We start from the raw sequence: 27018 nt of genomic DNA, 5'->3' as shown, positions 1-27018 counted from the left end.
AGGCCAGGGTTTAAATGCTAAATAAATGGTTGTGGAATGAATGAATGAATGAATGAATTTGGTCAAAGAATGTGAGGGGCTACTATTTCTGAGTGGGGGTGGGGGTAGGCAGAGTTCTCTTTCTCTCCTTTCCTCTTTGAACCTACTCTCTCCTCTTCCTTCCTCTTACCCCAGCTCGGTCAGGTCTTAGCATCTCTCATGTGGTCCTGGTTCCAGCCTCCTCCCCACTTCCCTGCTTCCAGACGCTCCTCTGTTTTCCTATTGATCCTCCTCTCCAGCAGCTTGATTCGCTTCAAGAAAATGCAGGTCCCCTGGCTTATTCCCAGGTGGGGCACCTTTGTTCACGCCTGTAATCTCAGCACTTTGGGAGGCTCAGGCGGGTGGATCCCTTGAGCTCAGGAGTTCAAGACCATCCTGGGCAACATAAAGAGAGCATGTCTCTACAAAAAAAATTTAGAAATAGCCAGGTGTGGTGGCGCACACCTGTAATTCCGCTACTTTGAAGGCTGAGAATGGCTTGAGCCCAGGAGCTGGAGGCTGCAGTGAGCTATGATTGTTCCACTGCACTCCAGCTGGGTGACAGAGTGAGAACCCGCCTCAAACAACGATAACAAAAACAACAATAACAACAACAAACATTAGATCGCCTCCCATTGCCTATGCTTCCTAGCCTGCCCTTCAAGGGCTTCTAATCTATCCACTTCTCTGGTTTCCTCTCCTGCAACTCCTACCCACCCACCTCGTCCCCCACCTCACACACTCCGTGTTCCTCCAGCTATCACAATGGTCACTAATTGAGCACTTTCTACATGTACTTTTATGTGAAATATCTTAAGACTCATGACAATCTATGGGATCTACGAGGGTGAGGCTATTATCAACCCCACTTTACAGATGAGGAAACCAAGACCCAGGGACATTTTAGGGGCTTTCCCAAGGTCACCCAACAAGCAGATGGCAGAGTTCGGATTCAAAACCCTCTGACCCTCTGGCCAGGGAGCCTAAGTGCTGCACGAGTGCTAACCGGTTGCCAGTCCTGGAGCACGCCATGCTCCTTCAAGCTCCCCTGCCTTTGCTTGTGCTGGGTCCCCATCTGGAGGGCTCTCTCTTCTATTGTTCACCCACCAAAAACCTTGTCCTTCAAGCTCTCGCTCATGGGTCACCTCCCCTGTGAAACCTTTTCCAGCTTCCCCAGAAAGAGCTGGTGTTTCACTCTTTAACTTTACAATTGAGAACTTTGTGCTGTGATTATCTGGGAACTGTCTTCCCCATCAGTGTGCCCCTCAGTGGGCAGACTGTGCTGTATCTCCCTCTAGTGTCTTGTGCAATGCCTGGCACAGAGCAAGTGCCCTCTAAATGCTTGGCGGCTGAATGACAGTGGCCCCAGGACTCCTTCTCCTGAGCACATAGTTGGGAAGGACTGCTGGGAGCTGCCAGTGGAAGTGGGGAGTGGGTAGGAAGTTTCAGGGCCCCACCTTGGGAGAGGCGTCCATCTACGGCAGCTGGAGACAATTTTACCACTCACGTTTGGGCCAAGACCGTCCCCAGGGGATCCAGCTGGTGGGGAAGTTCCATACTTGCACTACCCCTAGAAGTCCTTGGGAACCAGCTATCCCACCCCTAGGGGGGTTTCCCCTTTTGTGATGTCAGGAACTGAACCAACAAGGGAAGCAATTCCTGGCAGGGTCTCTGGATGCTACAGGAGGAAGTGTGGCCAGAGTCTCCAGACTCAGTGCCTGGGTTGCCCCAGCCAGTGTCCTTTGGACCCCAGGAACTAAGGGGTTACATGGCTTTGGTAAGAAGGTAGTTCCGGAGTGGGTGGGGACTTCCTTGGGGTGTGAGGGAAATTACCCCATCCCCGGAGCTGTGGGGTAAGAACTGTCTGTCCCAGTGCCTCTCAGCAGCCCTGTCACTGTGCTGTGGCTAGGATTTTGGGCAGTTTTTGAGCTTTTCTTGGAAAGCCCCAAGGCCTTTAATAGAGACTCCTATATCTTTGGCCCCTGTCCCTACCCAACCAACTGTTCCCTCTCCGGCTGCCTTGCTCAGGAACTTACTAAGGCTCCCTGTAGCCTCAGGTCCGAATGCCTCAGGCTACGGCCACTACATCCCAAAGTCTCAGAGACAGGACAGTAGAGAGGCTAGGGACATGGGCTCTGGGTTAGCCAGACCTGAGTCCAAAGCCCAGCTCACTGTGTGACCTTGGGGTATTCACTTCACCTCTTGAACTCCAGTTCCTTCATCCAGAAAATGAAAATAAATAAAATCGACAACCTCAAAATTAAGGAATTTGCTCAATAGAACAAGTTTGCCCAATGGAAGCCATCACAAATCAGTTGTTCTCAGAGCGGTCCCTGGACCATCAGCATCACCTGGATACTTGTTAGAAATGCAAATTATTGGCCAGGCACGATGGCTCATGCCTGTAATCCCAGCACTTTGGATGGCCGAGGAGGGCAGATACCTGAGGTCAGGAGTTTGAGACCAGCCTGGCCAACATGGTGAAACCCAATCTCTACTAAAAATACAAAAATTAGACAGGCATGGTGGCGCATGCCTGTAATCCCAGCTACTCAGGAGGCTGAGGCACAGAGGTTGCAGTGAGCTGAGATTGCGTCACTGCACACCAGCCTGGGTGACAGAGCAAGACTCTGTCTCCCCAAAAAAGAAAAAGCAAATTTTCAGGCCCTTCCCCTTCTCTTATGGAGAATCTCTAGGAGTGGGGCTCAGACATCTGTGTTTTAGCAAGCCTTCCAGGAGATTCTGATGCCTGCTGAAGTTTGAGTACTGTCACAGATAAACTTGACAGAAGGCAAATATATTAGGTGAATATACCTGGAACATCAACATCCAAAAGGGATTAATATCTAAAATTTATAAACTACTCTTGCAAATCAATGAGAAAAAGACAGGAAGCCCAGTAGGAAATGAACAAAAGGTATGAACAAGGAAGTCACAGAAAGGAAAGCTCAAATGGCTGACAATTATAGAAGGAAGTTATAAATTTCAGGATTAGCAGAGAAATGCAAATTAAAACAACTTGCCACCTTACACCCACACTGAATGCAAAGTTACAAAATCAGATGATGAAAAATCTGATGAAGATGTCGGGAAACAGCATCCTTCACTCACCATTGGTGAAAGCCATTCTGGAAGAAGTTAATGAAATTTAAAACCTGCCCTGTGATCTAGTAATTCCACTCTTGGATTTAGAGCCCAAAGAAATGCTCACATAGGCCCATAAGTTTCATGTACAAAAATGTTCATCACAGTGTTGTTTGTGGTAAGAGGGAGTTGGAAGCAACCTGGGTGTTCATCTCTGGGGAGATGGATAAAGAAAACAGTGGATGCTCAACTCGAAATATTTTGCAGCAGTTGGATGCAACAGTGAGATTTTTCAACAGCTACATAGGTAGGTATTTAAAACATTATAGGGTGGCTGGGCTTGGTGGTTCATGCCTTTAATCCCAGCACTTTGGGAGGGCGAGGCAGAAGGATCACTTAAGCCCAGGAGTTCTTGCAGTGAGCTGTCACTGCACCATTGCAGTCCAGCCTGGGTGACAGAGCAAAAACCTGTCTCTAAAAATTTTCTTCGTTTTTTTTAAATAGAAAAACATTACAGAGTAAGAGAAGGAATAGAGTGAAATTCTTATATAATTATCATTTATACAAACACACACACAAAGCACTGTGTAGTTTAGGTCCAGGGACATATATCAGCACATAGGGTTAGGCGCTCATAGTAAAGAGGGAAAAGGAGTGTGGGGAACATGTGGATCAGGAGAGGGTAAAATAAAACATCAGAAGGGCCCTACATGGACCAGTGATGATGGGATGATCATTTACCACAAACCAAGTATGAATTATGGAACTCTTTGGACCTGGAGTCCTAATAACATTTTTTTGAAAATTGCTAACAGTGCCTATTTTATGGTGTGTACAATGTGTCTGGCCATGGAAGCCTTTGCAAGGTTTTACAAACACATTTTTGCTCTCCTATGTGAGTCTCTGGCCTCCTCTCAGGCCTCATCCCTTTTAGCTTTCCAGCCTTTACTCAGGCTGTGCTGAATGCTGTCCTTATCCTGACTTCTCTACCTCTCCAACCTTTCCTTCCCATTTCTTTGACTACCCCAGACTCCCAGATAGCTGCCTGTGGAGTCTTGGCTATTTCTTGTTTGTGACTTGAGCACAGAGCTAGGCTGTAACAAGGCTGCAAGGGAACAAGTACTGTTTCTTCTTCCCAAACAGTGAGCTCCCCTGAGGATCTTCTGAATAGCTCACCACCACTTCAGTTGGGGTAGGATGCACCCAGGCATCTTTTGCTTATTACCAGGCAAGAAAGGTAAACTGAGTCATAAAATGTTTGATGTGGAAAGGAACAACATTTGTTGAGCTCTTATCGGGTGCTAGACCCAGTTCTAAGGTCTTAACCCTCAGTAATCCCTGTGGCCACACTGTTAGGTGGATGGGGGCTGAGCTCACTGGACAGATGGGGTAACGGGAGGCACACAGAGGTTACGACACTAACCAGATAGAGGCTCCAGATCCTGGAGCTGAAAAAACCCTTGTTTGGGGTCTTAAGGCCAGAATGGGACCCAGATCATCCCCCTGAGTCAACCCTGGGTGGAGGAAACCGTCTACTCCACACTGACTGTACAAATCAGGCATCAGGGGACGGGAGACCCTGACATTTAGAGCCTTAAAAAGACCTTCTACACTATTTAGTATGGTCAGTTTGAGGTCATATAAGGAGAATCAGGAGATTCCCTCAAGCCCCTTCCCCTCTTCTTGAACCATAGTTTCTCAATCTGTAAAATAGGACCGAGTTCTGGAAATTCTTTTCTCAGTCGGCCAGCAGGTGGAGCCCACTCTTTATGCCTTCCTCAGCCTCCAGAAAGCTGCGGCGTCCCGGGGAGGAGGGTGTGTTCTGGGGCTGATCCCTCTGGGCTTCTGGGACAAAGCAGGATCGCTGCCCAGCCCCAGCCCGGCAGAGCGGCCCGGGAGCCCCGGGTGACTGCCCCGGACTTCAGGGCCCGGCTTCGCTTTCCCCCTGCAGGACACTCTCGGTACTGCATGGCCCCGGGCCCCAAGGGCAGGGAGCGAGACCCTGGAGTGAAGACCCCCCGGCCCCGCCAGGTGTGATGGGGGGGCCCTGGGGATAGGGTCCCCGAAGCAAAGCTGAGACTCAGAGGTGGGCTGCGGAGCCACGCCGTCCGCAGGGGCGGTGGCTACAGGTAGTTGTCTTCTGCGGCATCGCTCCCGCCCCTGGAGCCCCGGGGCTCATCCTCGTCGTCGTCGTCGTCATCGGGGGCCAGCGCCTCGATGTCGTGCGTGATGTCAGCCAACAGCCGGTGGAAGGCCTGTGCCTCGGGCCGCTGCGCCGCGCCATCGTAGCTGCGCACTGCGGAGGCCGACGTGGAGCTCATGCTGCGCTTGATGCGGCCGAAGCTGTCAGTGAGGATGCCGCCCTCGCGGATGCCCACGCCCTCCAGGAAGCCCTCGAAGTAGCCGATGTCCTGGTCCGGGATGAAGGGCCGCATCCCTGCGAGCCGAGGGGCGTGGTGAGTCCCCAGGACACGTTCCCTTTCCCTCCCACAGGGGAAGCGTCCTCTCTGCAGATCTGGGTGCAAATCCCTGCTGTCACTCACTGGCTGTGTGGCCTTGCCCAAGGTCCTTAACTCTCTGAGCCAGCGAATAACGACACAGCGCTCAGCACACAGTGAATGCTCACTACATGCTAGATTACTGTACTTTTATTATTATTATTATAGCCTCCGCCTCCCGGGTTCAAGAGATTCTCATGCCTCAGCCTCCCAAGTAGCTGGGATTACAGGCGCACACCACCACGCCCTGCTAATTTTTGTATTTTTAGTAGAGACAGGGTTTCATGTTGGCCAGGCTGGTCTTGAACTCCTGACCTCAGGTGATCCGCCAGCTTCAGCCTCCCAAAGTGCTGGGATTACAGGTGTGAGCCACCTCGCCAGGCCTATTTTTGTTATTATGTACCATCATTATATTCCCATTGATTAATTATGTTGAACCTCATTTTCCTCACCTGTAAAACAGATAATTGCACCTGTTCTCTGGGTAGGGATGTGAGGATTAAATAACAAGGTACTCAGCACATACTGAGCACTCTGTAAACAGTTTGTTTTATTTCCATTCCTACTTACTAGCTATGTACCTCAGTCCTTTACTTTGTAACTCTGAGTCTCAGTTTCCTCACCTGCAAAATGGGGACCAATAATAGTATCTACTTCTCAGAACTGGGGGCATTTAATGAGATGATGCTTGGCGCAGGGTAACTGCCAAGCACATGTCAGCTTATTCGTATTATTCCTCCTGTTATTATTAGCCCTCCTTACTAGCTGTGTGACCTTGGACATGTTCCTTAGCCTTTCTGAGCCTCAGCTTCCGTGTGGGGTAAGATGGGAAGAATCAGTCCCTCTCGCAGCTTTGCTGTGAGGATGAAATGGCCACACCACTGCTTAGTTCTTCTTATCAACAGTGTCTCCCAGCTCTGACAAGTCCTTTCCCTACTCTGCACTTTGGGCTCCTCATCTGCCCTGTGAATCTCATGATCTGGGTTTCATCAGAGGCTGAAAGATAAGGAGAAAACATTTGCAGCCTGGTGCCTGACTGGGATGGCATGGACCAAGCAGGGGCCCTAGCTGACCTCTGGGGGTACAGCGGGGGCTCACCAAGGAGGAGGAACTTGCGCCGGTCTCCGTAGAGCTTCAGCAGGCCTGTGCAATAGTCCTGGATGGGCAGCCCCAGCCGGTACTCCCGCAGCAGCATCGCAAACTGCTGGATCTCGAGGGGCCCCAGCTTACTCCGCAACTATGTGGGGGACACCATTCGAGATCAATCCCAGGAAGCAGCACCATCCAACCCCTGCCTGAAAGGCCCAGAGCCTTCCCTAAGGGCATGTTTGGCCCAGCTCTCCTCTGAAAACCTTCCCATGGGCTATTCAGAGGACATCTAGATCCCTTAGGCTGCATTTAAGAATAGGATGTGGACTCAAGCTGCCTGAGTGCAAATCTTGACCCCTTCACTGGATCAGCTCTGTGATCTTGGGTAGGTGACAACCTCCATGATGCTTGCTTTTCTCATCTGCAAAGTGAGGATAATGATGGTATTTTCTTCTTGGGGTTGTTGAAAAGATTAAAAGAAATAATGCATGAAAGGTGCTTAGAATGGTGCCTGGTATACAGCAGGCACTCAATTAATGCCAGCTGACATTAGTTAAGGCCTTTCACAAGCTGGCCTCAGTTTACTCTCCTAACCTCATCTCCTGCTCTGACCTCTGATGTCTTCTGCTTAGGTTATGTCCAGGGCAATGTGCCATTCCCAAAATGTTTACTCCAGCCTCCAGGCTTTTGCTTGTGCCATTCCCACCACCGGCCCCAGCTCACCGTGACCATGTAATCCTGTAACTGCTCCAAGCCCAGACCGCTGTGGTCGCTGCCGCTGCAGTGGGAGCCATGGAAAGAAGGTGTGGACGTGCCGCTGTAACATGCTTCAAAGGTGTCCTGGGAGCCATTGCTGCAGGCATGGGAAGAAGGGCCTTCACTCACCTCCCTCCAGCTCCTGGCCCTCAGGCAGGCTGAAGGTAGGAGGCCTCATCCTAGACTGCATGCTGGCCTCCAAGGCCTCGCACACCCTGGCCCCTGGCACCCCTCAAGTCTCATCTGTCACTGTGCTTGCCTTTGCCTTTGCTCTTTGTGCTTCGCGCCCCCCACCCCCCTTCTCCTTCTTCCTCTACTATCTCCTCACCTCTGGGTGTTTGCACCTGCTGGTCCCTCTGCCTGGATTGCCTCCTTTCCCCTCCCTTTTGCACAGCTAACTCTTACTCATCCCGTGATCTTAAATGTCATCTCCTCAGGAGAGTGTTCTCTAATTCCCCTAGGTTGGGTTAGAACCTCTGTCGAACATGCTCCCTCAGTCCATGGCCTACCTGTGACATGCATGGCCTTTCCAGGTACCCCCAAGCATCCTCTCTGACCACTCTCTCCCTCACACCATTTGCCACAGCCACAGTGGCCACCTGCTGACCCTCAAACCCACTAAGCTCTATCCTGTTCAAAAAAATTTTTTTTTTTTTTTTTGAGACAGATTCTTGCTCTGTCACTGAGGCTGGAGTGCAGTGGTGCGGTCTTGGCTCACTGCAGCCTCCGCCTCCCGGGTTCAAGCAATTTTCATGCCTCAGCCTCCTGAGTAGCTGGGACTACAAGCATGTGCCACCCAGCCAATTTTTGTATTTTTAGTAGAGACAGGGTTTCACCATGTTTGTCCAGGCTGCTCTCAAATGCCTCACCTCAAGCAATCTGCCCACCTCAGCCTCCCAAAATGCTGGGATTACAGGCGTGAGCCACCACGCCTGGTTAGTTCAGGATTCTTACATTTGCTGTTCCCTCTACCTGGAACACTCTTCCCCCTTTCATCCTCCAGGCCTCAGTTCATGTGCCATCACCTCTGAGAGGCCCTCCTGACTCTCCAGCTGAGTTGCGGTCCCCCTCTGCCTCTCTTATAGCACCCTGAGCCTCCCTTTAGTACTTATTACCATTAATGATTGTTACTGTTAAATTGTGATTTCATTGCCTCCTATGCTAGACTGTAAACTTGACAAGAGCAGGGACTTTGGTTTTCTTCATTTGTTGAACACCTACTATGTGCCAGGCCCAGGTTTTGCCCTCTGTCTTGTGTCCATCTGTATCCCCAGCACACAGCAGAGTGCCTGGCACATAGGAGGTACTCAAGAAATATTGCTTAATAAAAACCCAACCTTAGGCTCCTGCCTCCTTGTCTCTAAATTGTTCCAGAACCATCCTCCATTATTACCTACAAAGAAGCCGTGTAGCTTTGTGGTATAAGGACTGGATTCTGGAGCCAGCCTTCTTCTGTTCAAATCCCATACTTACAACTTACTAGGTGCTTGACCTTGGGAAAACTAAACTTAATTTCTCTATTTCTCAATTTTTCCATCTGTATAATGGGATAATAATAATTAGTGTCATCATGAGAATTAGAGGAGTTAATATTTGTAGAACACTTAGAATTATGGGCTATAAGCAATAAACAGTAGCTGCTGTAATGTTACTATGTTGATGAAAAAATAAAGTGCTTTATAGAACAGCACTTAGTACATAGCAAGTTCAATGTTCAAACGCTATTATCACTATTTTATCTCTTCAGTAGATATCTGGTTGTTTAAAGACTAGCCTAAAGGCATACAGTATAAGGAAGGCAAATCTATTGCTACTAAAAAGGAAAAAAACAATAAGACATATATCACTGGCAGAGACTGCTACATGCCAAACTGAAGCCCTTAGTAATATAACTAGGTAATCAACCAGTAACCCAGGACTTTCTTGGTTTTAGCACTGAAAATCCCATATCCGGGGGAACCCCTCATTCCTGAGCAAACTGAGATGGCTGGTCACCCTAAACAGAACCCTGGGTAATGTTCCCAACTGAATTGTTTAAAATTTTATTTGTTTGTTTATTTATTTATTTCAATAGAGACAGGGTCTCCCTATGTTGCCCAGACTGGTCTCAAACTTGTGGGCTCAAGTGATCCTCCTGCGTTGCCCTCCCAAAGTGTTGGGATTACAGGCGTGAGCCACCATGACTGGCCTGAATTTTTTTTTTTTTTTTTTTTTTTGAGATAGAGTCTCACTCTGTCGCCCAGGCTGGAGTGCAGTGGCGCAATCTCAGCTCACTGTAAGCTCCGCCTCCTCGGTTCACGCCATTCTCCTGCCTCAGCCTCCCAAGTAGCTGGGACCACAAGTGTGCGCCACCATACCTGGCTAATTTTTGTATTTTTGGTGGAGATGGGGTTTCGCCATGTTGCCCAGGATGGTTTGGAACTCCCAGGCTCAAGCAATCCACCTGCCTCAGCCTCCCAAACTGTTGGGATTACAGGTGCGAGCCACCGCATCTAGCCTGAAATATATTTTTTTAATCCTAAATTTTCCAGCTTTGCTTGCAGCTAGTGATGGCTATGTGACCAAGTTATGGCCTATGAGATATAAGCAGAAGTCATCAGGTGGGAATCTGGCAAAACTCTTTAAAGAGGCCCCTTAGCATGCTACTGTGATGGCTGGAGCTACAACCACCATCTCAGTCCATGAGGTGACCTTGAGGATGGCTGCAAGTCCTGAAGAGGGTAGGGAAGGAAAAGAGAAGCCTGAGCTCCTAACAACCATGAAATGTTGAATTGCTGCTCTATTTTATGTCAAATATAAGAAAAAAAAGTTCTATCTTGCTTAAGATACTCTTTTTGGGGATTTTCTATTACATGGAACCAAAATTAAGCCAAGATAATTTTTTTGGCATGTAGCTATGATTTTGGTTTCTGCAGACCACTGTGCCTGGATGACTGGGAGAGAACCACAGGACTGTGTGGACCCACATCTGAGTTCTGGTGTCTCCTGGGTCTCTCAATGGTCTGGATCCTGTGAGTTTCCAGAGTCAGGGAGCTCAGTTTACCTCCCCCTCTTAGTGCCCAGTGTCTCAGCACACATCAAGGTTGGGTCACCTTCTCCTACCCTCTCTAGTCACCCTGTTTGTGCAGGGGTAAGGGAGCAGGGTGGAGTCCCTGACAGGGGCTGTACTCACAAGGAGCTGCAGCAGCTGAAGTCAGCGTCATAGGCATACGTCCCATCTGTGTGGCAGCTCTCACCTGGGACCAGCAGACAGAGGGACTGTCAGAGGCAGCAAAGCAGGGATCAGCATCCCCTGCTCCCTGAGGCCCCACCCTCAGTCTCAGCCTGAAGTCTAGTCCTGCCCCTGACACCAACACACAACAGACCCTGGGGAACTCCCCTCCCCTCTCCTGATCCTCAACTTCCCCGACTTGGGGACAATACCACCCCCCACCTACCTCATGGGGGCCTTGGGAACAGCAGATGAGGAAACATGTGAGGGAATATTTTGTAAACTGTGTGTTTCAGGCAAGACAAAAAAAAAGAAAAAAAAAATTTGTGGCTCACGCCTGTAATCCCAGCACTTTGGGAGGCCAAGGCAGGAGGACTGCTTGAGCCCAGGCTTCAAGACCAGCCTGGACAACATAGAGCGACCTTATTTCTACAATAACAAAAAAATTAGCTGGGTGCGGTGGTGCATGCCTGTGGTCCCGGCTACTTGAGAGGCTGACATAGGAGGACTGCTTGGGCCTGGGAGGTCGAGGCTGCAGAGAGCCGTGATTGTACCACTACAGTCCAGGCTGGGTGACAGAGCCAGACCCTGAAAAAAAATAAATAAAAGAAAAGAAAAAGAAAGAAAGAAAGAGGAAAGGAAAGGAAAGGAAAAAAGAAAGAAAGAAAGAGAAAAGAGGAAAGGAAAGGAAAAAAGAAAGAAAGAAAGAAAGGGGAAGGGGAAGGAAAAGAAAAGAAAAGAAAGAAAGAGAAAGAAAGAAAGAAAGAAAGAAAAAGAAAGAAAGAAGAAGAAAGAGAGGAAGAAATTTGTGAAGGGGAAGGATCTGAAAACCTTCAGAGCAAAGAAACACCAAGTACGGAGAGCTTGCGCTCTTCCTAGTCCTGTTGTCTCATTTAGCTGGTTATTAGCCCTACCATTTCTGATCTCTGATCAGTGTTGCTTCCTTACCCTCCAGGTGGGGCCAGTTCCTCATTATACATTCTCCCAGCACAGTCTGTGGTTATTTATTTATTTTGAGGCAGAGTTTTGCTGTTGTCGCCCAGGCTGGAGTGCAGTGGTGCGATCTCTGCTCACTACAACCTCCACCTCCCAGGTTCGAGTGATTCTCCTGCCTCAGCCTCCCGAGTAGTTGGGATTACAGGTGCCTGCTACCATGCCCAGCTAATTTTTGTATTTTTAGTAGAGATGGGTTTTCACCATGTTGGCCAGGCTAGTCTCGAACTCCTGACCTCAGGTGATCCACCTGCCTTGGCCTCCCAAAGTGCTGGGATTACAGGTGTGAGCCACTGTGCCCAACCTGTGGTTGTGTATTTATTTGTGTACTTATTTAATCACTGTCAGCCTGCCTCCACTAAGTAAACTTCATGAAGACAGGCCACCTCTGGTTTTGCTCACCAAAATAACCTACTGATTAGCACTGGATCTGACCTACTAGGTGCTCAATAAATATATGCTAAATGAATGAATTTGTTGAAATATTTGTTGAATTATCTCATTTACTTGCCTATCATCCTTGTGAGAGTTGAACTAACCCAGCCTCCCAACAAGCACAGCTCCCACAAATGCGAGGGTCTTCGGAAGAAAAGAACGAGCACTCTGCTGCTGGTACCATGCTGTGGGAGACAATGGCTGGGGAATTCACCCACTGGCCTGAAGGCAGCATGGGGAATAAGGTTGTTGCTGATAGAAGCTTCAGAATCAGACAGACCTGGATTTGAATCCTGACTCTGCCACTTACCAGCTGTGTGACCTTGAGTAATTTATTGACTAATCTGAGCCTTAATGTCCTCATCTGTAAAACTGGAATCCTGGCCAGGCGTGGTGGCTCATACCTGTAATCCCAGAACTTTGGGAGGCTGAGGCAGGCAGATCACGAGGTCAAGAGATCAAGACCACACTGGCCAACTAACATGGTGAAACCCCGTCTCTACTAAAAATACAAAAATTAGCTGGGCGTAGTGGCGCACGCCTGTAGTCCCAGCTACTCAGGAGGCTGAAGCAGGAGAATCACTTGAACCGGGAGGCAGAGGTTGCAGTGAGCCGAGATCGTGCCACTGCACTCCAGCTCAGGCGACAGAGTGAGACTCCGTCTCAAACAAACAAACAACAACAACAACAAAAACCAACCAAACAAAAAAATGGGAATCCTAAGGCCTCAGAGAGTTCTTTCATCCATTCAGAAAAATACTTCATGAGTATCTGATGTACCCAGTCTCGTGCTAGGCACAGGGGATACAGTGACAAAGAGGACAGGCAAGGTTGCTATGAGGACATGGCACATTGGTATGGTGCTTGGCACACAACTGGTGCTCAACAAATGTCTCTATTAGTCTCATTCTCCTTCTAGTCCTTGAGTGCATCCAAGGACCCATCTGGAAATCTTGGTTTTGTGTTAGGGTCCTAGTGGGACCAATGGCTCAGTAAGCAGACAATACATGTGCTTAGGTTGCTGCAATATAGGGACACAAAAACAAAAGGGAGAGAGAAGAGTTCAGCTCTAGGGGGCTTGTTCTGAATTTGACAATCCAAACATCTTTGAAGAAGCTAAGTTTGAGATCATCATGAAAACTGATGGCTGGGTGCAGTGGCTCACGCCTGTAATCCCAGCACTTTGGGAGGCTGAGGCGGGTGGATCATGAGGTCAGGAGTTCAAGACCAGCCTGGTCAAGATGGTGAAACCCCGTCTCTAATAAAAATACAAAAAAAAAAATTAGCTGGGCGTGGTGGCACATGCCTGTAATCCCAGCTACTCGGGAGACTGAGGCAGAGAATTGCTTGAAACCAGGAGGTGGAGGTTGCAGTGAGCCGAGATGACGTCACTGTACTCCAGCCTGGGCAACAGAGGGAGACTCTGTCTCAAAAAAGAAAAAAAGAAAAGGAAAAGAAAAAGAAAATTGACATTTCACCTACAATTGTGGGGTACACTGTAATTATGGCAGAGATCAGGAACCCTAAATACCTTCATCAGCCCAAGTCCTGGGACATCTTCCCTCCCCTGGCCTTTTTGGGATGTTTCACAGGAGGGGAGGCCAGGAGTTCTGGTACTCACTGCGGCTGCAGAGCCATGGCCGTTCAGGTGTGGATGTGTAGTGGTAGCCAGCCCGGTCCACACACTCAATACTCTGGTCCCCGTAGATGATCTGGAAGACCTGACAGATGAGTGCGCAGGACTCCTCTGCAGCGTCCTGGCCCAGGGAGGAGGAGAGAGAGCTCAGGTCCTCACCAATGACCAAGATATTACCCTGCTTCCTAAAACAGTGTGTGAAGATGCGCACAAAGATACACACCTATAGAGCCCTTTAAATTGGCTTTCAAGAATTTTTCCATCAAAATTCGATGGCTACTCTCTGGATCTTAGAACCCCTTTATAGAATTCAGTGACAACTCTAACTCTTGTGCCATGAAAAATGTACCCCAGATTTGTGGAGGATTCATCAGCCTTCCTGATGCCCTTCTAAGATAAGTCCTAATTTAGTTTAATGTATAGATATGGAAACGGAGGCCCAGTGAGGGGAAGTGATTAGTCAGGATTAGAATCCAGTTCTCCTAATACCTAGTAGGAGAAGGGATGATTAAATGTATCAAAATTTTAGGTTCAATATAGTTACTAATACTGGAAGCCATATTTAGATATGAGCTTCCTAGCATTCAGTGTGAAAATGGAAACAGGATAAATAAAATTCAGTCTCTGATAGAAGGAAGGAGTTTAAGTTCTTGGGTAAAACTTTTTTGAGACTACAAATGTGAATAGGTATTTAGTTCTTGAATTTACCTCTTTATGCCTTAAGCAAGACACATAGAAAACCAGTAATTGATGAAGACACTGTCTTCATGAACCTTTTCTCTATGTTGTGTCTGTAAAAAGGCCCAAGACAATGGATGGTTGGATACAAAAAATAAAAATAAAAAAGCCCAAAGAATAAATTAAAACGTAACCCAGGATAGGCATTTTGGGATAGTAGGTGTGTCCTAATAATTAAACCAGGTGATCCTTACCATAAACCTACAAAGTGGACAGACAAAGATGCTGAGACTTAGAGTGGTTAAGTGCCTTGCCTAGGCTCACACAGCAGGTTCATGGCATTAGTACCAGCACCCAAGTTGTTTTTTACTCTAACTCCTATATCCTTCTTAGGACCAGGATGACTCAGATAAGAAGCCAGATGCTCAGACAACCCTGGAAAGCAACTTTTTTTTTTTGAGATAGAGTCACACTCCGGTCGCCCAGTGGCACAATCATGGCTCACTGCAGCCTCAACCTCCTGAGCTCAGGTGATCCTCCCACCTCAGCCTCCTGAGTAGCTGCATGACAGGCACACACCACCACGCCCAGATAATTTTTTGTATTTTTAGTAGAGACGGTGTTTTGCCATGTTGCCCAGGCTGGTCTGGAACTCCTGGGCTCTAGTGATCTCCCTGCCTCAGCCTCCCAAAGTGTTGGGATTACACTTATTTACTCACTCCACAAGTTCCAACTTAGTCCTATTATGTGGCCGACACTGGGCCAGGTTCAGTACCACAAAGCCCTCACAGTCCAGTGGGATGACTGTTGGCTTTGTCTGGAATCCTATTTCCAGCCACAGAGGAAGTGGGCATGGTGGCTGGAGTACAAATGGCCTTGTAAGCAATTGTAAGGATGTTAGCTTTTACTTGGAGTGAAATGGGAAGCCACTGGAAGATGTGGAGTAGTGACATGATGTGGCTTTCATGTTAACGGGACCACTCTGACTGTGTGGGGAAAGAGACTGTCAGCAAGGGCTGAACCAGTCAGAGGGTGACCACATGATTCAGGTGAGAGAAAATGGGGCATGGACCTGGGTGGGTACAGGGGGAGGGTGGGGAGAAGTAAATGGATTTTGATGTTTTTTTGTTTTGTTTTGAGACGGAGTCTTGCTCTATTGCTCAGGCTGGAGTGCAGTGGTGCGGTCTTGGCTCACTGCAACCTCTACCTCCTGGGTTCAAGGGATTCTTGTGCTTCAGCCTCCCAAGTAGCTGAGATTACAGGCACCCGCCGCTATGCCTGGCTAATTTTTGTATTTTTCGTAGAGACGGGTTTCACCATGTTGGCCAGGCTGGTCTTAACTCCTCAACTCAGGTGATCCACCCGCCTCGGCCTCCCAAAGTGCTGGGATTACAGGCTTGGTTATGTTTTAAAAATAAGAGCCAACAGGATTTATTGACAGAGTGGATATGGGGTGTGTGTGAGAAAGACAGAGAGCGCGAGAGCCAGCCAAGGCCCACAGCAAGGTTTTGGCCTGACCAATGTAAGGACACAGCTGCTATTAATTGTGACAGGGAAACCAAGGGAGTGGCGGGTTTTGGGGGAGGAGGTTGGAGCTCAGTTTTGGATGTGTTGGGTTTGAAACAGTCGTTAGATCTTCAGATGCAGATCACCTAGAAATGGGTAGATGAAGGATAGATGGAGGAGAGAAGAAGATCAAGGACAAAGTCTGGGGCACTCCAACTTCTGGAGAAGAGGAACCACCAGCTTGGTAGGAGAAAAGCCTGGAAAAGGTGGAGAGCTGGAAGCCAAGTGAGGAAGTGTTTCAAGGGGAGAGAGACAGCTGTGGTGTCTGAGTTTACTGGTTATTATCTGCCTCACCATCTAGACAGGAACTATGTCTGTTTCGTTCACCACTGTTTTTATACAGAGGGATCTGGTGGTCCAAGATCAGAGGAAAAGCTTAGAATGCTCAGAACTTGAAGGTGTCTGCTCGCCTGTGAGCTCCCTAAGGGTGGACACCAGATGTCTTTTTCACGTCTGTATCCATAGCACCTAGCCCATTGCCTAGCCCAGAGCTGGCACTCAAGAAACATGGTCGGGCGAATAAAAGCAAGGGTGAATGAAGAGGATGGGGGAGGCAGAGGGGAAGACGGAGGGGGAAGGAAGAATGGCAGGAAGGCTTCTCTCTTGGGTGGCCATCTTAGTTACCAAGAGTACTGGCTCTGAACTTCCTGGATTTGAATCTTAAAACCACCACGTGCTTCCTGTGTGACCTTGCCTATGTTACTTCACCTATGGATCTCGGTTTCCTTTTCTATAGAATGAGAATACAGTAGTTGTAATATTTGCCTCCAGAGGTTGCTGTGAGAATTAAATGAGTTGATGCAGCCCTGTGTCTGGCATGAGCTGGCCCTAGATTCACGCTGGTGATTAGTGTCCTCGTGAATGTTACTGTGGTGGGCCCAACACTGACAACGTTGGAGAAGGAACGGGCTGGAGGTTAGATCTAGTTTGTTTTGGCCATTTTGAGAGTTCATCCCATTGAGGGAGTCAAGGGGAGATGCCCTGGAGGTGTCCAGGTCCGGAGTTTAGGAGCCATTAGGTGGGGCAGGTGCAGGGAGAAGGCAGGGGCAGATCCTAGGAACCTGGTGGGTGGGGCGGGGGCAAGGTGGGGGCGGGGAAGCAGCGTTCCCGAAGCCGGGCTTTGGGAGCAGGCTGCCCTCGGGCTCACCCTGTTGGCTACAGCCAGGATGACCAGGTTGCAGTAGGCGTCGGGGCTGGGGTCCTGCGGGTCGAGCGGGTTGGGGCCGGGGTGGCGCCGCTCCCAGCTGCCTCCGCCGCCGCTGCCCGCCTGCCTCCGCTCCCAGCTACCGCCCGGCTTCCCCGCGCCGCCGCCGCCGCCGCCTCCGTGCCGCCGCTCCCAGCTGCCGCTGAACGTCTGCCGTCGCTCCCAGCTGCCCGACGCCCGCGCCCCGGCGCGCTGGCGCTCCAAGCTGCCGCCGCCGCCTCCCCCGGCCCGGGCCTCCGCGGCGCCCCCACCCCACCCCATCCGCCAGTCCAGGCTGCAGATGGTGTGGCGCCGCTCCGCGGTGCCCACCCGCCGCTTCTCGGGCGCCCCGCCTGGCGGGCCGGGGTCGCGTCCTGCGCCGCCTGGGCTGGCGTCCACGCCGGCCGGCACTGGGTCCACACCCAGACCTAGGAGAGTCCGGGGGACCGTCAGCCGCGGGGATCGGGACTCAGAGACCACCCCCCCCACCCCCGAGGCCGGCTGGCCACTTGACCTCGCGGCTCTGGGGTTCCACCGCCGCCTCGCCCCCGGCTTTAAAGTAGCGCGGCGGTTCCCCGCCCACTCCGCTTCCACACTTTCGGGCCCGCCCCCGGCCTCAGTCTCCACCCCTGGCCTCTCGGTGGTCTGGCCAGGTGGCTTCCACGCTCCCCATGACGCCTGCGCCCCTGGCCTCAGACCTGCCCTCTGAACAGAGGGTGGTGGTCAGGCTGTCCCCTCCCGAGGGAGCCTTAACTGGGGACCCAGTCCCGGGTTTCAGGGACCGCCCCCTTGGATTCTGACTTCCCGCCTCTCCTCAGCCCCGCCCCTGGAATCAGGCCCCGCCCCCAGCCCAAGGGTCCACTCTAGCCTCAGAGCCGGGTGGTAACTGCGGATCCAGCCCTGGCCTAGGTCTTGGGCTTCTCCACCCTCTTAGTGCTCCACCACCTGGCCTCAGTGTAGTGGCTCAGGCCACCCACCTTCATCCTCAACCTCAGGCCCTGTCTGCGTTCCCAGAGCCTCTTCGGCCTGCCCCTAGTCTCAGGGTAGTATGGTCAGACCTTTTCCATCTCCTCTGCCCCCGCCGCAGGTCCCTCTTCTTCTCCATCCGCACACCTCCGGCCCCTGCCCCTGCCCCTGCCCCGCCCCCTCCCCGCCCCTCCCCCTCCCCGCCCCCTCCCCCTCCCCCTCCCCCTCCCTCTCCCGCCGCACCGGTCTTGAGCACTAGCAGGTGCAGCGCGTCGTCCTGCAGGTAGGAGGCGGCGGCGATCTCGTGCGTAGGGATTCGCAGAATGAGCTCTTCATTGTCGCGCCAGGTGAGCAGCAGGCAGCGGGCAGACAGGCTCAGGATGCTGTCCTGCTCCGCCGTGGTCTTCAGCGGCAGCTCCTTCAGCTGCTGCAGGGAGGGGCAGATCTCGAGTTCCCGAGGTCCGCAGGTAGAAGAGGGAGAAGGGAGCGAGATCCTGCCCTCCTCCCTCCCCAGAGTCTTACCCTGGCGGTGTCTAGCAGCTGCAGGAGCTCGTCCCGACTGGAGGGGTTCAGTGAGGAAGTCACCCAGGTAAGGTGGCCCAGGAACTGGATGGAAATCGGGGTGAGAGAAGGACACAGAGATGTCACCCTGAAATCTTGAAGAACCCTGGCCTTCTCATTGATGCAGTGCGGATAGATTGAGATAGAAATACATGAATTAATATACCTGATAATAACTTTTACTGAGCCCTTAATAGAAACTAGGCAAAGTTCTGAGCGCTCTCTATATATTCACTCATTCACCCTTGCTTTAAGGATGAGAAAAACCAAGGCAGGGTGTGACTAACTAAAGAACTTGCCCAGGATTAGATAGCTAGAGAGGATCAAACTGGGATCCACATGCCAGAGCCCACACTCTCAACTGCTGGCTTATATTGCCTTAGCACATAGTCATCTAGCTATAAGATTCCATAGGGAAGCAAAAGTTATTATAACAGCTTGAAAGAACTGACCACCTGTAAATTTCCTCTGGCCTGAGTGGCTCTCTCTACCCCAAGCATCATTGTCAAAGGAATTGCAAATCACTTGCCTTCCTTATGGTCTTGTTGCAGAAGTCAAATGGAAAGGGAAGAATGTTGGATCAAATTAGTATACCATTTTGTCAGGAAAAATGATGCACTAAATCAACAAATTTTTTCTTTACTCTTATATCCTAATGTTAGCACTTAAATGTTATTCAATATAATAGTTAACTTTTTTTTGAGATAGAGTCTCAGTGTCACTCAGGCTGGGGTTCAATGGCAAGATATCAGCTCACTGCAAGTTCTGCCTCCCGGGTTCAAGCGATTCTCCTGCCTCAGCCTCCTGAGTAGCTGGGATTAGAGGCGCGTGCCACCACGTCCAGCTAATTTTTGTATTTTTAGTAGAGACGGGGTTTCACCGTGTTGGCCAGGCTGCCCTCAAACTCCTGACCTCAAGTAATCAGCCTGCCTCAGCCTCCCAAAGTGCTGGGATTACAGGCGTGAGCCACCATGCCTGGCCAACTTTTAAAAAATTATTTTTAGTTGTATTCCTCTAGGTGAATCCACCAATCAAACATTTTCTCTTCTTTTTATTCTTTATCAAATTTCAGCCCTCAATTTTTAAGCAGATTTATTTGTTAGTTTTTCCCTCCATATAGGGTTGCCAGATAAAATTTAGGATGCCAGTTAAATTTGAACTTGAAAACAACAATTTTTGGCGGGCGTGGGGGGGCTGGAGTCTTGCACTGTCGCCCGGGCTGGAGTGCAGCAGTGTGAGCTCGGCTCACCGCAGCCTCTGCCTCCCAGGTTCAAGCGATTGTCCTGCCTCAGCCTCCCCAGTAGCTGGGATTACAGGCACCCACCACCACACCCAGCTAATTTTTTGTATTTTTAGTAGAGACGGGTTTCACCATCTCTACTAAAAGATGGCCAGGCTGGTCTTGAACTCCTGACCTCGTGATTCACCCGCCTCGGCCTCCTAAAGTGCTGGGATTACAGGCGTGAGCCACCGTGCCTGGCCGTTGATCAACAATAATTTTTAAGTTGTTTAGTATTTTTAGTCCCTTGCAATATTTGGGACATAATTATGCTAAGAAAGTATTCATTGCTTATCTGAAATTCAGATTTTACTAGGTGGCTTATTGTTTGCCAGTTCGGACAACCCTACCCCCATATCAATCTTTTTAGGCTAAATGAAGACCCATCATTTCCTCTTCATGGTGTTCATGCCAGGTGTGGTGGCTCACACCTGTAATCCCAGCACTTTGGGAGGCCAAGGTGGGCGGATCACCTGAGGTCAGGGGTTTGAGACCAGCCTGACCAACATAGTGAAACCCCAGCTCCATTAAAAATACAAAAAAATTAGCTGCATGTGGTGGTGTGTGCCAGTAGTCCCAGCTATTAAGGAGGCTGAGGCAGGAGAATTGTTTGAGCCCGGAAGGCGGAGGTTACAGTGAGCCAAGATTGTGCCACTGCACTCCAGCCTGGGAGACAGAATGAGACTCTGTCTCAAAAAAAAAAAAAAAAAAAAAAGAAGTACAGCTCCTAAGTGGTGGAAGTCCTTTGTGCTTTGCTGTTAATCTGGACACTGTCCGAGTAACAGCAAGGTCACTGCAGTAAAATCTCATGGGAAATGTCAAAGTTGTCAATCAGAATGGAGTCACTTGTGTTAAAAGCCCTGACAAATAGGAGGGAGGATTCTCATGCATGAACGCCTGATAACAAGAACTACCAAAAAGACTGTAAAAACTACAACTTTGCACAAAGGCCATCACAACCTTACACACACACACATATTCCTGCAAGGACAGCAACTGCTCATCCAACTTGGAAATGGTGCCATCCTTGTTATTGATCCTTGCAGCCAGGGATAATTATCTCAAAACAATTATGTAATCCTCCTCACTTTTCCTTTAAAAACCTTTGCCTTCCTTTACCTCCTGAATACACAGTTTACTATGGCACGCATATTCCCATTGCAATGCCTATTCCTGAGTAAACATCATTTTCTTTTAGTGAGTCTCCCTTTCTGTTATGTCAGTTGACAAAAGATAGGACTTTTCCACACACAGAACACTCTCCCATCCACTCTCCACTGGGGGTAGGTTTTGAGCCTCATGTTGAGATGGGAACACTGAGGAGGCTCAGCAGATGGAGGTCACTTGCTGAAGGTGGGGGCAAGGCTGACATGAACCCAGGCCTCTTTCCAATGAGCCACAACTTCCCCTGTGTGGGATACGGCTGATCAGAACTTGGTGTCAAGGAGAAGTGAAGGTCTCCTCACCCCAAGGTTTTCCCACCCCTTCTCATCCTGCACGCACCTTGACCTCTTTCTCCAGGTAGTCACACAGCAGAATCTGGGGGTCGATGAGGTAGTCGGGGGGATAAAGGGGCATCGAGTGCAGGGGCCGGCGGCTCACGCTGCTCCTACAGGCTGCCCGGCGCCCGGCCTTGGGGAACACCAGCCTTCGGATGGGGGATACAAAGCCCTGGGGAGGAGAGGAGGAATGAGAGTGATAACAGTGGCTGCTTTTATTGAACTCTTACTATGCTCACTTTTACTTACATTACCTAATTTAATTCTCACCAAAACTCTGCAGAAGGGGTACCTCTGTAAGTCCCATTTTACAGATGGAGAAACTAAACCCTAGAGAGGAACTAACTGATAAAGTCACCAGCTAGTAGTGGTGGAACCAGTAGTTCACCTTGGGCATTCTGGATCCAACGACCTTCTTTCTAAACACCAAGGTGACAGTGTAGCTCCTGCCAAACAGGTTTGAGGAATGAGTCTAGGCTGGGGCAAATACAGAAAAATGTTAGGATTCAAGGCCAGGCATGGTGGCTCATACCTGTAATCCCAGCACTTTGGGAGGCCAAGGCGGGTGGATCACTTGAGGTCAGGAGTTGGAGACTAGCCTGGCCAACATGGTGAAACCCTGACTCTACTAAAAATACAAAAATTTGTCAGGCATTGTGCCAGGAGCCTGTAATCCCAGCTACTCGGGAGGCTGAGGCAGGAGAATCACTTGAACCCAGGAGGCAGAGGCAGAGGTTGCAGTGAGCCAAGATGGAGCCACTGCACTCCAGCCTGGGCAACAGAACAAGACACTCTCTCTCTCTCTCTCTCTCTCTCTCTATATATATATACGTATATATATATATACATATATATACATATATATACATATATATGTGTATATATATGTATATATATATACATATATATGTGTATATATATGTATATATATACACATACACACACACATATATATAAATCATATACATAAATATATATAATATAGATTAGGATTCAATGTGGTGGAGTGGTGGTGGGTGCATAGCTATTTCTTAGGCTATTCTCTGTGCTTTCCTAAAAGTTATAAATTATTAATAAGTACATTTAAGTAGAATCCAGAGGCACCTGCACAAAAATGGCCTGGATCAAGGTTAAAGGTGTAAATTCTGGGGCTCAGCCCAGACCAGCCATCTGAATCTCAAAAGAAAGTTTGAGTTCCATCTAGAACAGCATTTCTCAACATGAGATTCCTGGACCAGCAGCACCACCTAGGAATTGAGAGAAATGCAGATTATCAGGCCCCATCCCAGACCCGCTAAATTAGAAACTCTGGGAGTAGGGCCCGGCAATTAGGGCTTAACAAGCCCACCAGGTGCTTCTGATACATGCTCAAGTGTGAGACTGCATTTAGAGCAGTCGCTCCCAGCCCTGGCTATCCTTTAGTACTACCTGGGGAAGGCCAGGCGCGGTGGCTTACGCCTGTAATCCTAGCACTTTGGGAGGCTGAGGCAGGAGGAGAGCTGGAGCCCAGGAGTTCGAGACCAGCCTTGACAACATGGTGAAACTGTCTCTACAAAAAATATGCCAAAAAAAAAAAAATTAGCCGGGTGTGGTGGTATGCACCTGTAATCCCAGCTACTTGGGAGGCCAAGGTGGGAGGATCACCTGAGCCTGGGAGGTCGAGGCTGCTGTGAGCTGCGATTGCAACACCGTACTCCAGCCTGGGTGACAGAGTAAGACCTTGTCGAAGAAACAAAACAAACAACCCCCACCCCCCGACTCCACACACACACGAACTATGGGGGGAGCTTTTAAAACTTCAGATGTTCAGGTTACACTCCCAACCAACTGAATAAGAAATTCTGGGACTGAAACCCAGGCATAAAATTTTTTATTTTTTAATTTTTTTGAGATAGGATGTTGCTCTGTTGCCCAGATTGGAGTGTAGTGGCACAATCATAGCTCACTGCAGCCTTGATCTCTTAGGTTCAAGCGATCCCTCTGCCTCAGCCTTCCAAGTAATTGGGACTACAGGTGTGTGCTACCATGCCCTGCTAATTTTTTAAATTTTTAGTAGAGATGAGGTCTCACTGCGTTGCCTAGGCTGGCTTGAACTCCTGAGCTCAAATGATTCTCCTGCCTTGGCCTCCCAAAGTGCTGGGATTACAGGTGTGAGCCATTGGGGTTAATGAGCTCGGTCCATTAAGATTTTTAAAAGCCTTCTTAGGTAATTTCAAAAGGCAGCTCAGCTGAAAACCACTGAGTGAATGTGTGGTGTGATTACTTAACTGTGTAACAAGGCAAATGTGAGTAAGACAACCTCCCTGCCTGCAAGGAGCTCACGTTCTTTCCAGGTAAACAGAACACAAGTCCACAAATACATCTGTTCATTTACTCATTCATTCAGTAAACATTTACACCTGTATGGCTGGACTGTGCTGGGTGCTGAGGATTCAGTGGAGACCTGGATCCTATCCTTGCCTCCAGGGCTTGTGATAAATGACCTAGACTAGTGAGTTTCCAACTTTATCTGCCCTGGAGTTTTGATTCAGTACAGTTGGGTTGGAGCCTGAGACTGTGCATTTCTACCAAGCTCCCATCTGGTGCTGATACTACTGGTCTGTGCAGCACGCTTTGAGTAGCCAGGATCTAAACCGGTCATTCTCAAAGTGTGGCCCCACAGCCATCAGCATAACCTGTGGGTTATTAGAATTGCAAATTCTTTCTGACTCAGCGATCCTCCCACCTCTGCCTCACAGTAGCTGGGACCACAGGCATGCACCACCACCACACCTAGCTAATATATATTTTTTAAAGAGATGGGGTCTTACTATGTTGCCCAGTCTGGTCTTGAACTCCTAGGCTCATGCAATCCTCCTGCCTCAGCCTCCCAAAGTGTTGCGATTACAGGCATGAGTCACTGTGCCTGGCCAGAAATGCAATTTCTTGAACCCCATCCCAGGCCTATTGGCCCAGAAACTGGGGGTAAGACCCAGTGATCTGTGTTTTAATGAGCCCTCAGGTGATTCTTATGGGTACTCAGCTTATGTTAGAACCCATATCATGGAGCCAGGATGGGGTATGTAGCAACTTTAAGGAATGAGAAGAAACTATCTGGGAGAAAGCATGCCAAGCAGAGGGCACAGCATGTGCAAAATTCTGGATGCCTCAAAGGCTGGATGAGGGTGAGCCTGGAGAAGCTGTGTGCAGTCAGTCTGCCGTGGCTAGATTATGAGACGAACATATCTTGAATGCCGGCTATGGAGCTGGGACTTTGTCTTGCTTATGTGTGTGTATTAGCGGTGGGGAGGGGTAAGTATTTTTGTTGGTGGCCCTGAATGGCTCAGCTCTGCCCACCTGTCCAGCCCCATCTGCCTCATTCTTGTCCCCTGGGCCCCCACTACACAGTCCTCCTTCAGTCCCTCTGGCTTGCTATGTGACTTCCCACTGTGGGGCTTTTGCACATGCTGTTCCTCTGCCTCACTCTTCCCTACCCACTTTCCTTCCACCCATCAGCTCTCGACTCAAACTGATCAGTTTCCTCCAGCACTGAGTATGTGACCTCCTATGATTTTTAAAAAATTTTTATTTATGTATTTATTTATTTATTTTAGACAGAGTCTCACTCTGTCACCCAGGCTGGAGTGCAGTGGCGCGATCTTGGCTCACTGCAACCTCTGCCTCCTAGGTTCAAGCTTCAGCCTCCTTAGTAGCTGGGATTACAGGCATGTGCCACCATGCCCAGTTAATTTTTGTATTTTTAGTAGAGACAGGGTTTCGCCATGTTGGCCTGGCTGGTCTCGAACCCCTGACCTCAGGTGATCCACCCGCCTCGGCCTCCCAAAGTGCTAGAATTACAGGTGTGAGCCACTGCACTCGGCCCTTCTATGCAATTTTACATTAACTTATTTATTGCTTTAAAAAAAGAAATACCTGGTGCATAATAGGCACTCAATAAATGTCTATTAAAAGAACAAACTAAGAGAAAACATGCACGTATGTCTTGGCTCCCTTCTGAGCCCTCTGTGATTCATGTGGGCACCTTTTAGAACAGCCCGGACATATGTTTCTGGTGGGGGTGGGGTAGAGGGGAGGGTGGAAATGGGGGTAAGATGGAAGTTAAAATCAGAGCGCCTCCCTGAACTCCAAAGACAACCAGGTGAGACACCCAGAGAAGCATACTAGAAAACTTCAGAGTCAGAAGGGGTGAGGATCTGGGGGTGAGGGGAATGGCTTCTGGCTGACGCCTTACATACGCCCTTGTAGAAAGGTGGGAGGGGCAGGGGGCAGGTGGGAGACTCAAGCCTGTGTAGGCAACGTCCTATCGGAATTGCCCTGACTGAGTCCTTCTGTTTGGGGCAGTGACGAGCAGGAGAATGGATCTGCTGGGTGTCTGTCTGTCCGTCTGTCTGAGAGGCTGCAGGAGGGAGCTGCGGGGAACACCAGGGAAGCAGGTGTGGAGAATCTCCCAAACTGAGTCCGTCTGGCCAGGTTTCCTGAGAAGGTCCCTGTCTGTCCACGTTAGGGATGCCAGAGGCCACTGAGAGTGGAGAAACAGGGAGTTTAGAGCCTGACTGTCTGACTGCCCAAGAGTGGGAAGGAAGTTACTTCCAAATGAGAAGAAAGGCTCCACTTATGCCCCTCGCTACCAACCCCCCACCCCGCCCCAGTTTGCCCCCTTCCCCAGCTTTGGGGACATTCCTCTCCCTGCGTCCCTCCCAACCTCCCACCTACCTTCTTCCCTTTCTTGACTTCATATTCCATGGTGAAATGTCCCCTCTACTCCTGCCACCCTCCTGGCCATCCCTTCCACCCCCCCATCCAGTTCCTTTGTTCTTTTTCCTGCCTGGTCGGAAACTCCACCAGCCCTGGAGTTCCTGCCCCTCCCATCTGATGGGGAGGGCAGGGGGTGTGGAGGACCCAGCCTTGGGACCCTGCAGCTGAAGGGTGGAAGCCCAGGCAGAGCTGACCTGAGGAGGGAGGCTCAAGGCCTCTAGCCAGAAGGCGGGTTACTGGGGGAGCTTGGGAATTGGCCAAGGCTGGGAAAGGGCCCCCCACATTTGAAGTCCTGGTTTGGAAAATTCCAAGTTCCAGCCCTACTTCTGCCACTGACCTTGTTGTGTGACCTTGGCAAGGCAAGTCAGTTCCCCCTTTCACAGCCTGTTTCCCCCTCCTCTCTATAAGTTGGGAGTCAACACTGCCTCCCTCCCTAGGCTGCTGTGGTGAGAAATGAAAAGGTGGGTGGAAAGTGCCTTATAGAGAGTTTTGTAGCCAAGCAAGTTATGATTTTAAAAAATTAATCATTACTATTAAGGGAGGCAGTATGCGTGGGCTTTGAAGATAGGCTGCTTGAATTCGAATCCTGGCTTTGGCACTTACTAGGGTTATGACCTTTGGGAAGTCCCTTAACCACCAGTGCCTCAGTTTTCCCGTCTTTAAAATGAGCATAATACTAGTTTAACCTCATAGTGACCTTTCGGGGATTAAATGCACCTAGAAGAACTTCTGGCATATATTAAGTACTCAGTAAGGCTGGGCGTGGTGGCTCACACCTGTAATCCCAGCACTTTGAGAGGCTGAGGCAGGC

General features: G+C 49.6%; 1 protein-coding gene across 4 annotated transcripts; it reads right to left on the bottom strand.

Moving 5' to 3' along the window:
- Positions 1-3633: 3633 nt before the first annotated feature.
- Positions 3634-26649, bottom strand: CCM2L (CCM2 like scaffold protein). Of its 4 annotated transcripts, none has more exons than XM_034947195.3 (10): positions 26166-26633; positions 21457-21624; positions 18636-18719; positions 18357-18540; positions 17112-17575; positions 13706-13841; positions 10618-10681; positions 7413-7542; positions 6699-6837; positions 3634-5539 (listed from the first exon to the last, which is right to left on the bottom strand). In XM_034947195.3, the coding sequence occupies exons 1-10, from the start codon at positions 26193-26195 to the stop codon at positions 5226-5228; spliced, it is 1713 nt and encodes a 570-aa protein (XP_034803086.1). In that variant the 5' UTR covers positions 26196-26633; the 3' UTR covers positions 3634-5225. The 4 variants fall into 4 exon arrangements, with proteins under 4 accessions (XP_034803086.1, XP_008965758.2, XP_034803089.1 ...); XM_008967510.4 differs by lacking the exon at positions 26166-26633 and adding an exon at positions 22557-24419; XM_034947198.3 differs by lacking the exon at positions 6699-6837 and having other exon boundaries at positions 26166-26649.
- Positions 26650-27018: the final 369 nt, after the last annotated feature.

This window comes from Pan paniscus, chromosome 21 (genome assembly GCF_029289425.2).
Source record: "Pan paniscus chromosome 21, NHGRI_mPanPan1-v2.0_pri, whole genome shotgun sequence".
NCBI classification, from domain to species: domain Eukaryota; kingdom Metazoa; phylum Chordata; class Mammalia; order Primates; family Hominidae; genus Pan; species Pan paniscus.
The sequence above is the reverse complement of the archived record's forward strand: the minus strand, read 5'-3'. Positions and strand labels throughout refer to the sequence as shown.

Excerpts from the sequence above, each read along its gene's own strand:
- CCM2L (XM_034947195.3), bottom strand. The coding sequence starts at position 26,195 with ATGGAATATGAAGTCAAGAAAGGGAAGAAG. Across the intron at positions 18,541-18,635 it reads AGCTGCTAGACACCGCCAGG|CAGCTGAAGGAGCTGCCGCT; the intron begins GTAAGACTCTGG and ends CCCTCCCTGCAG. Across the intron at positions 6,838-7,412 it reads TACAGGATTACATGGTCACG|TTGCGGAGTAAGCTGGGGCC; the intron begins GTGAGCTGGGGC and ends TCCCCCACATAG.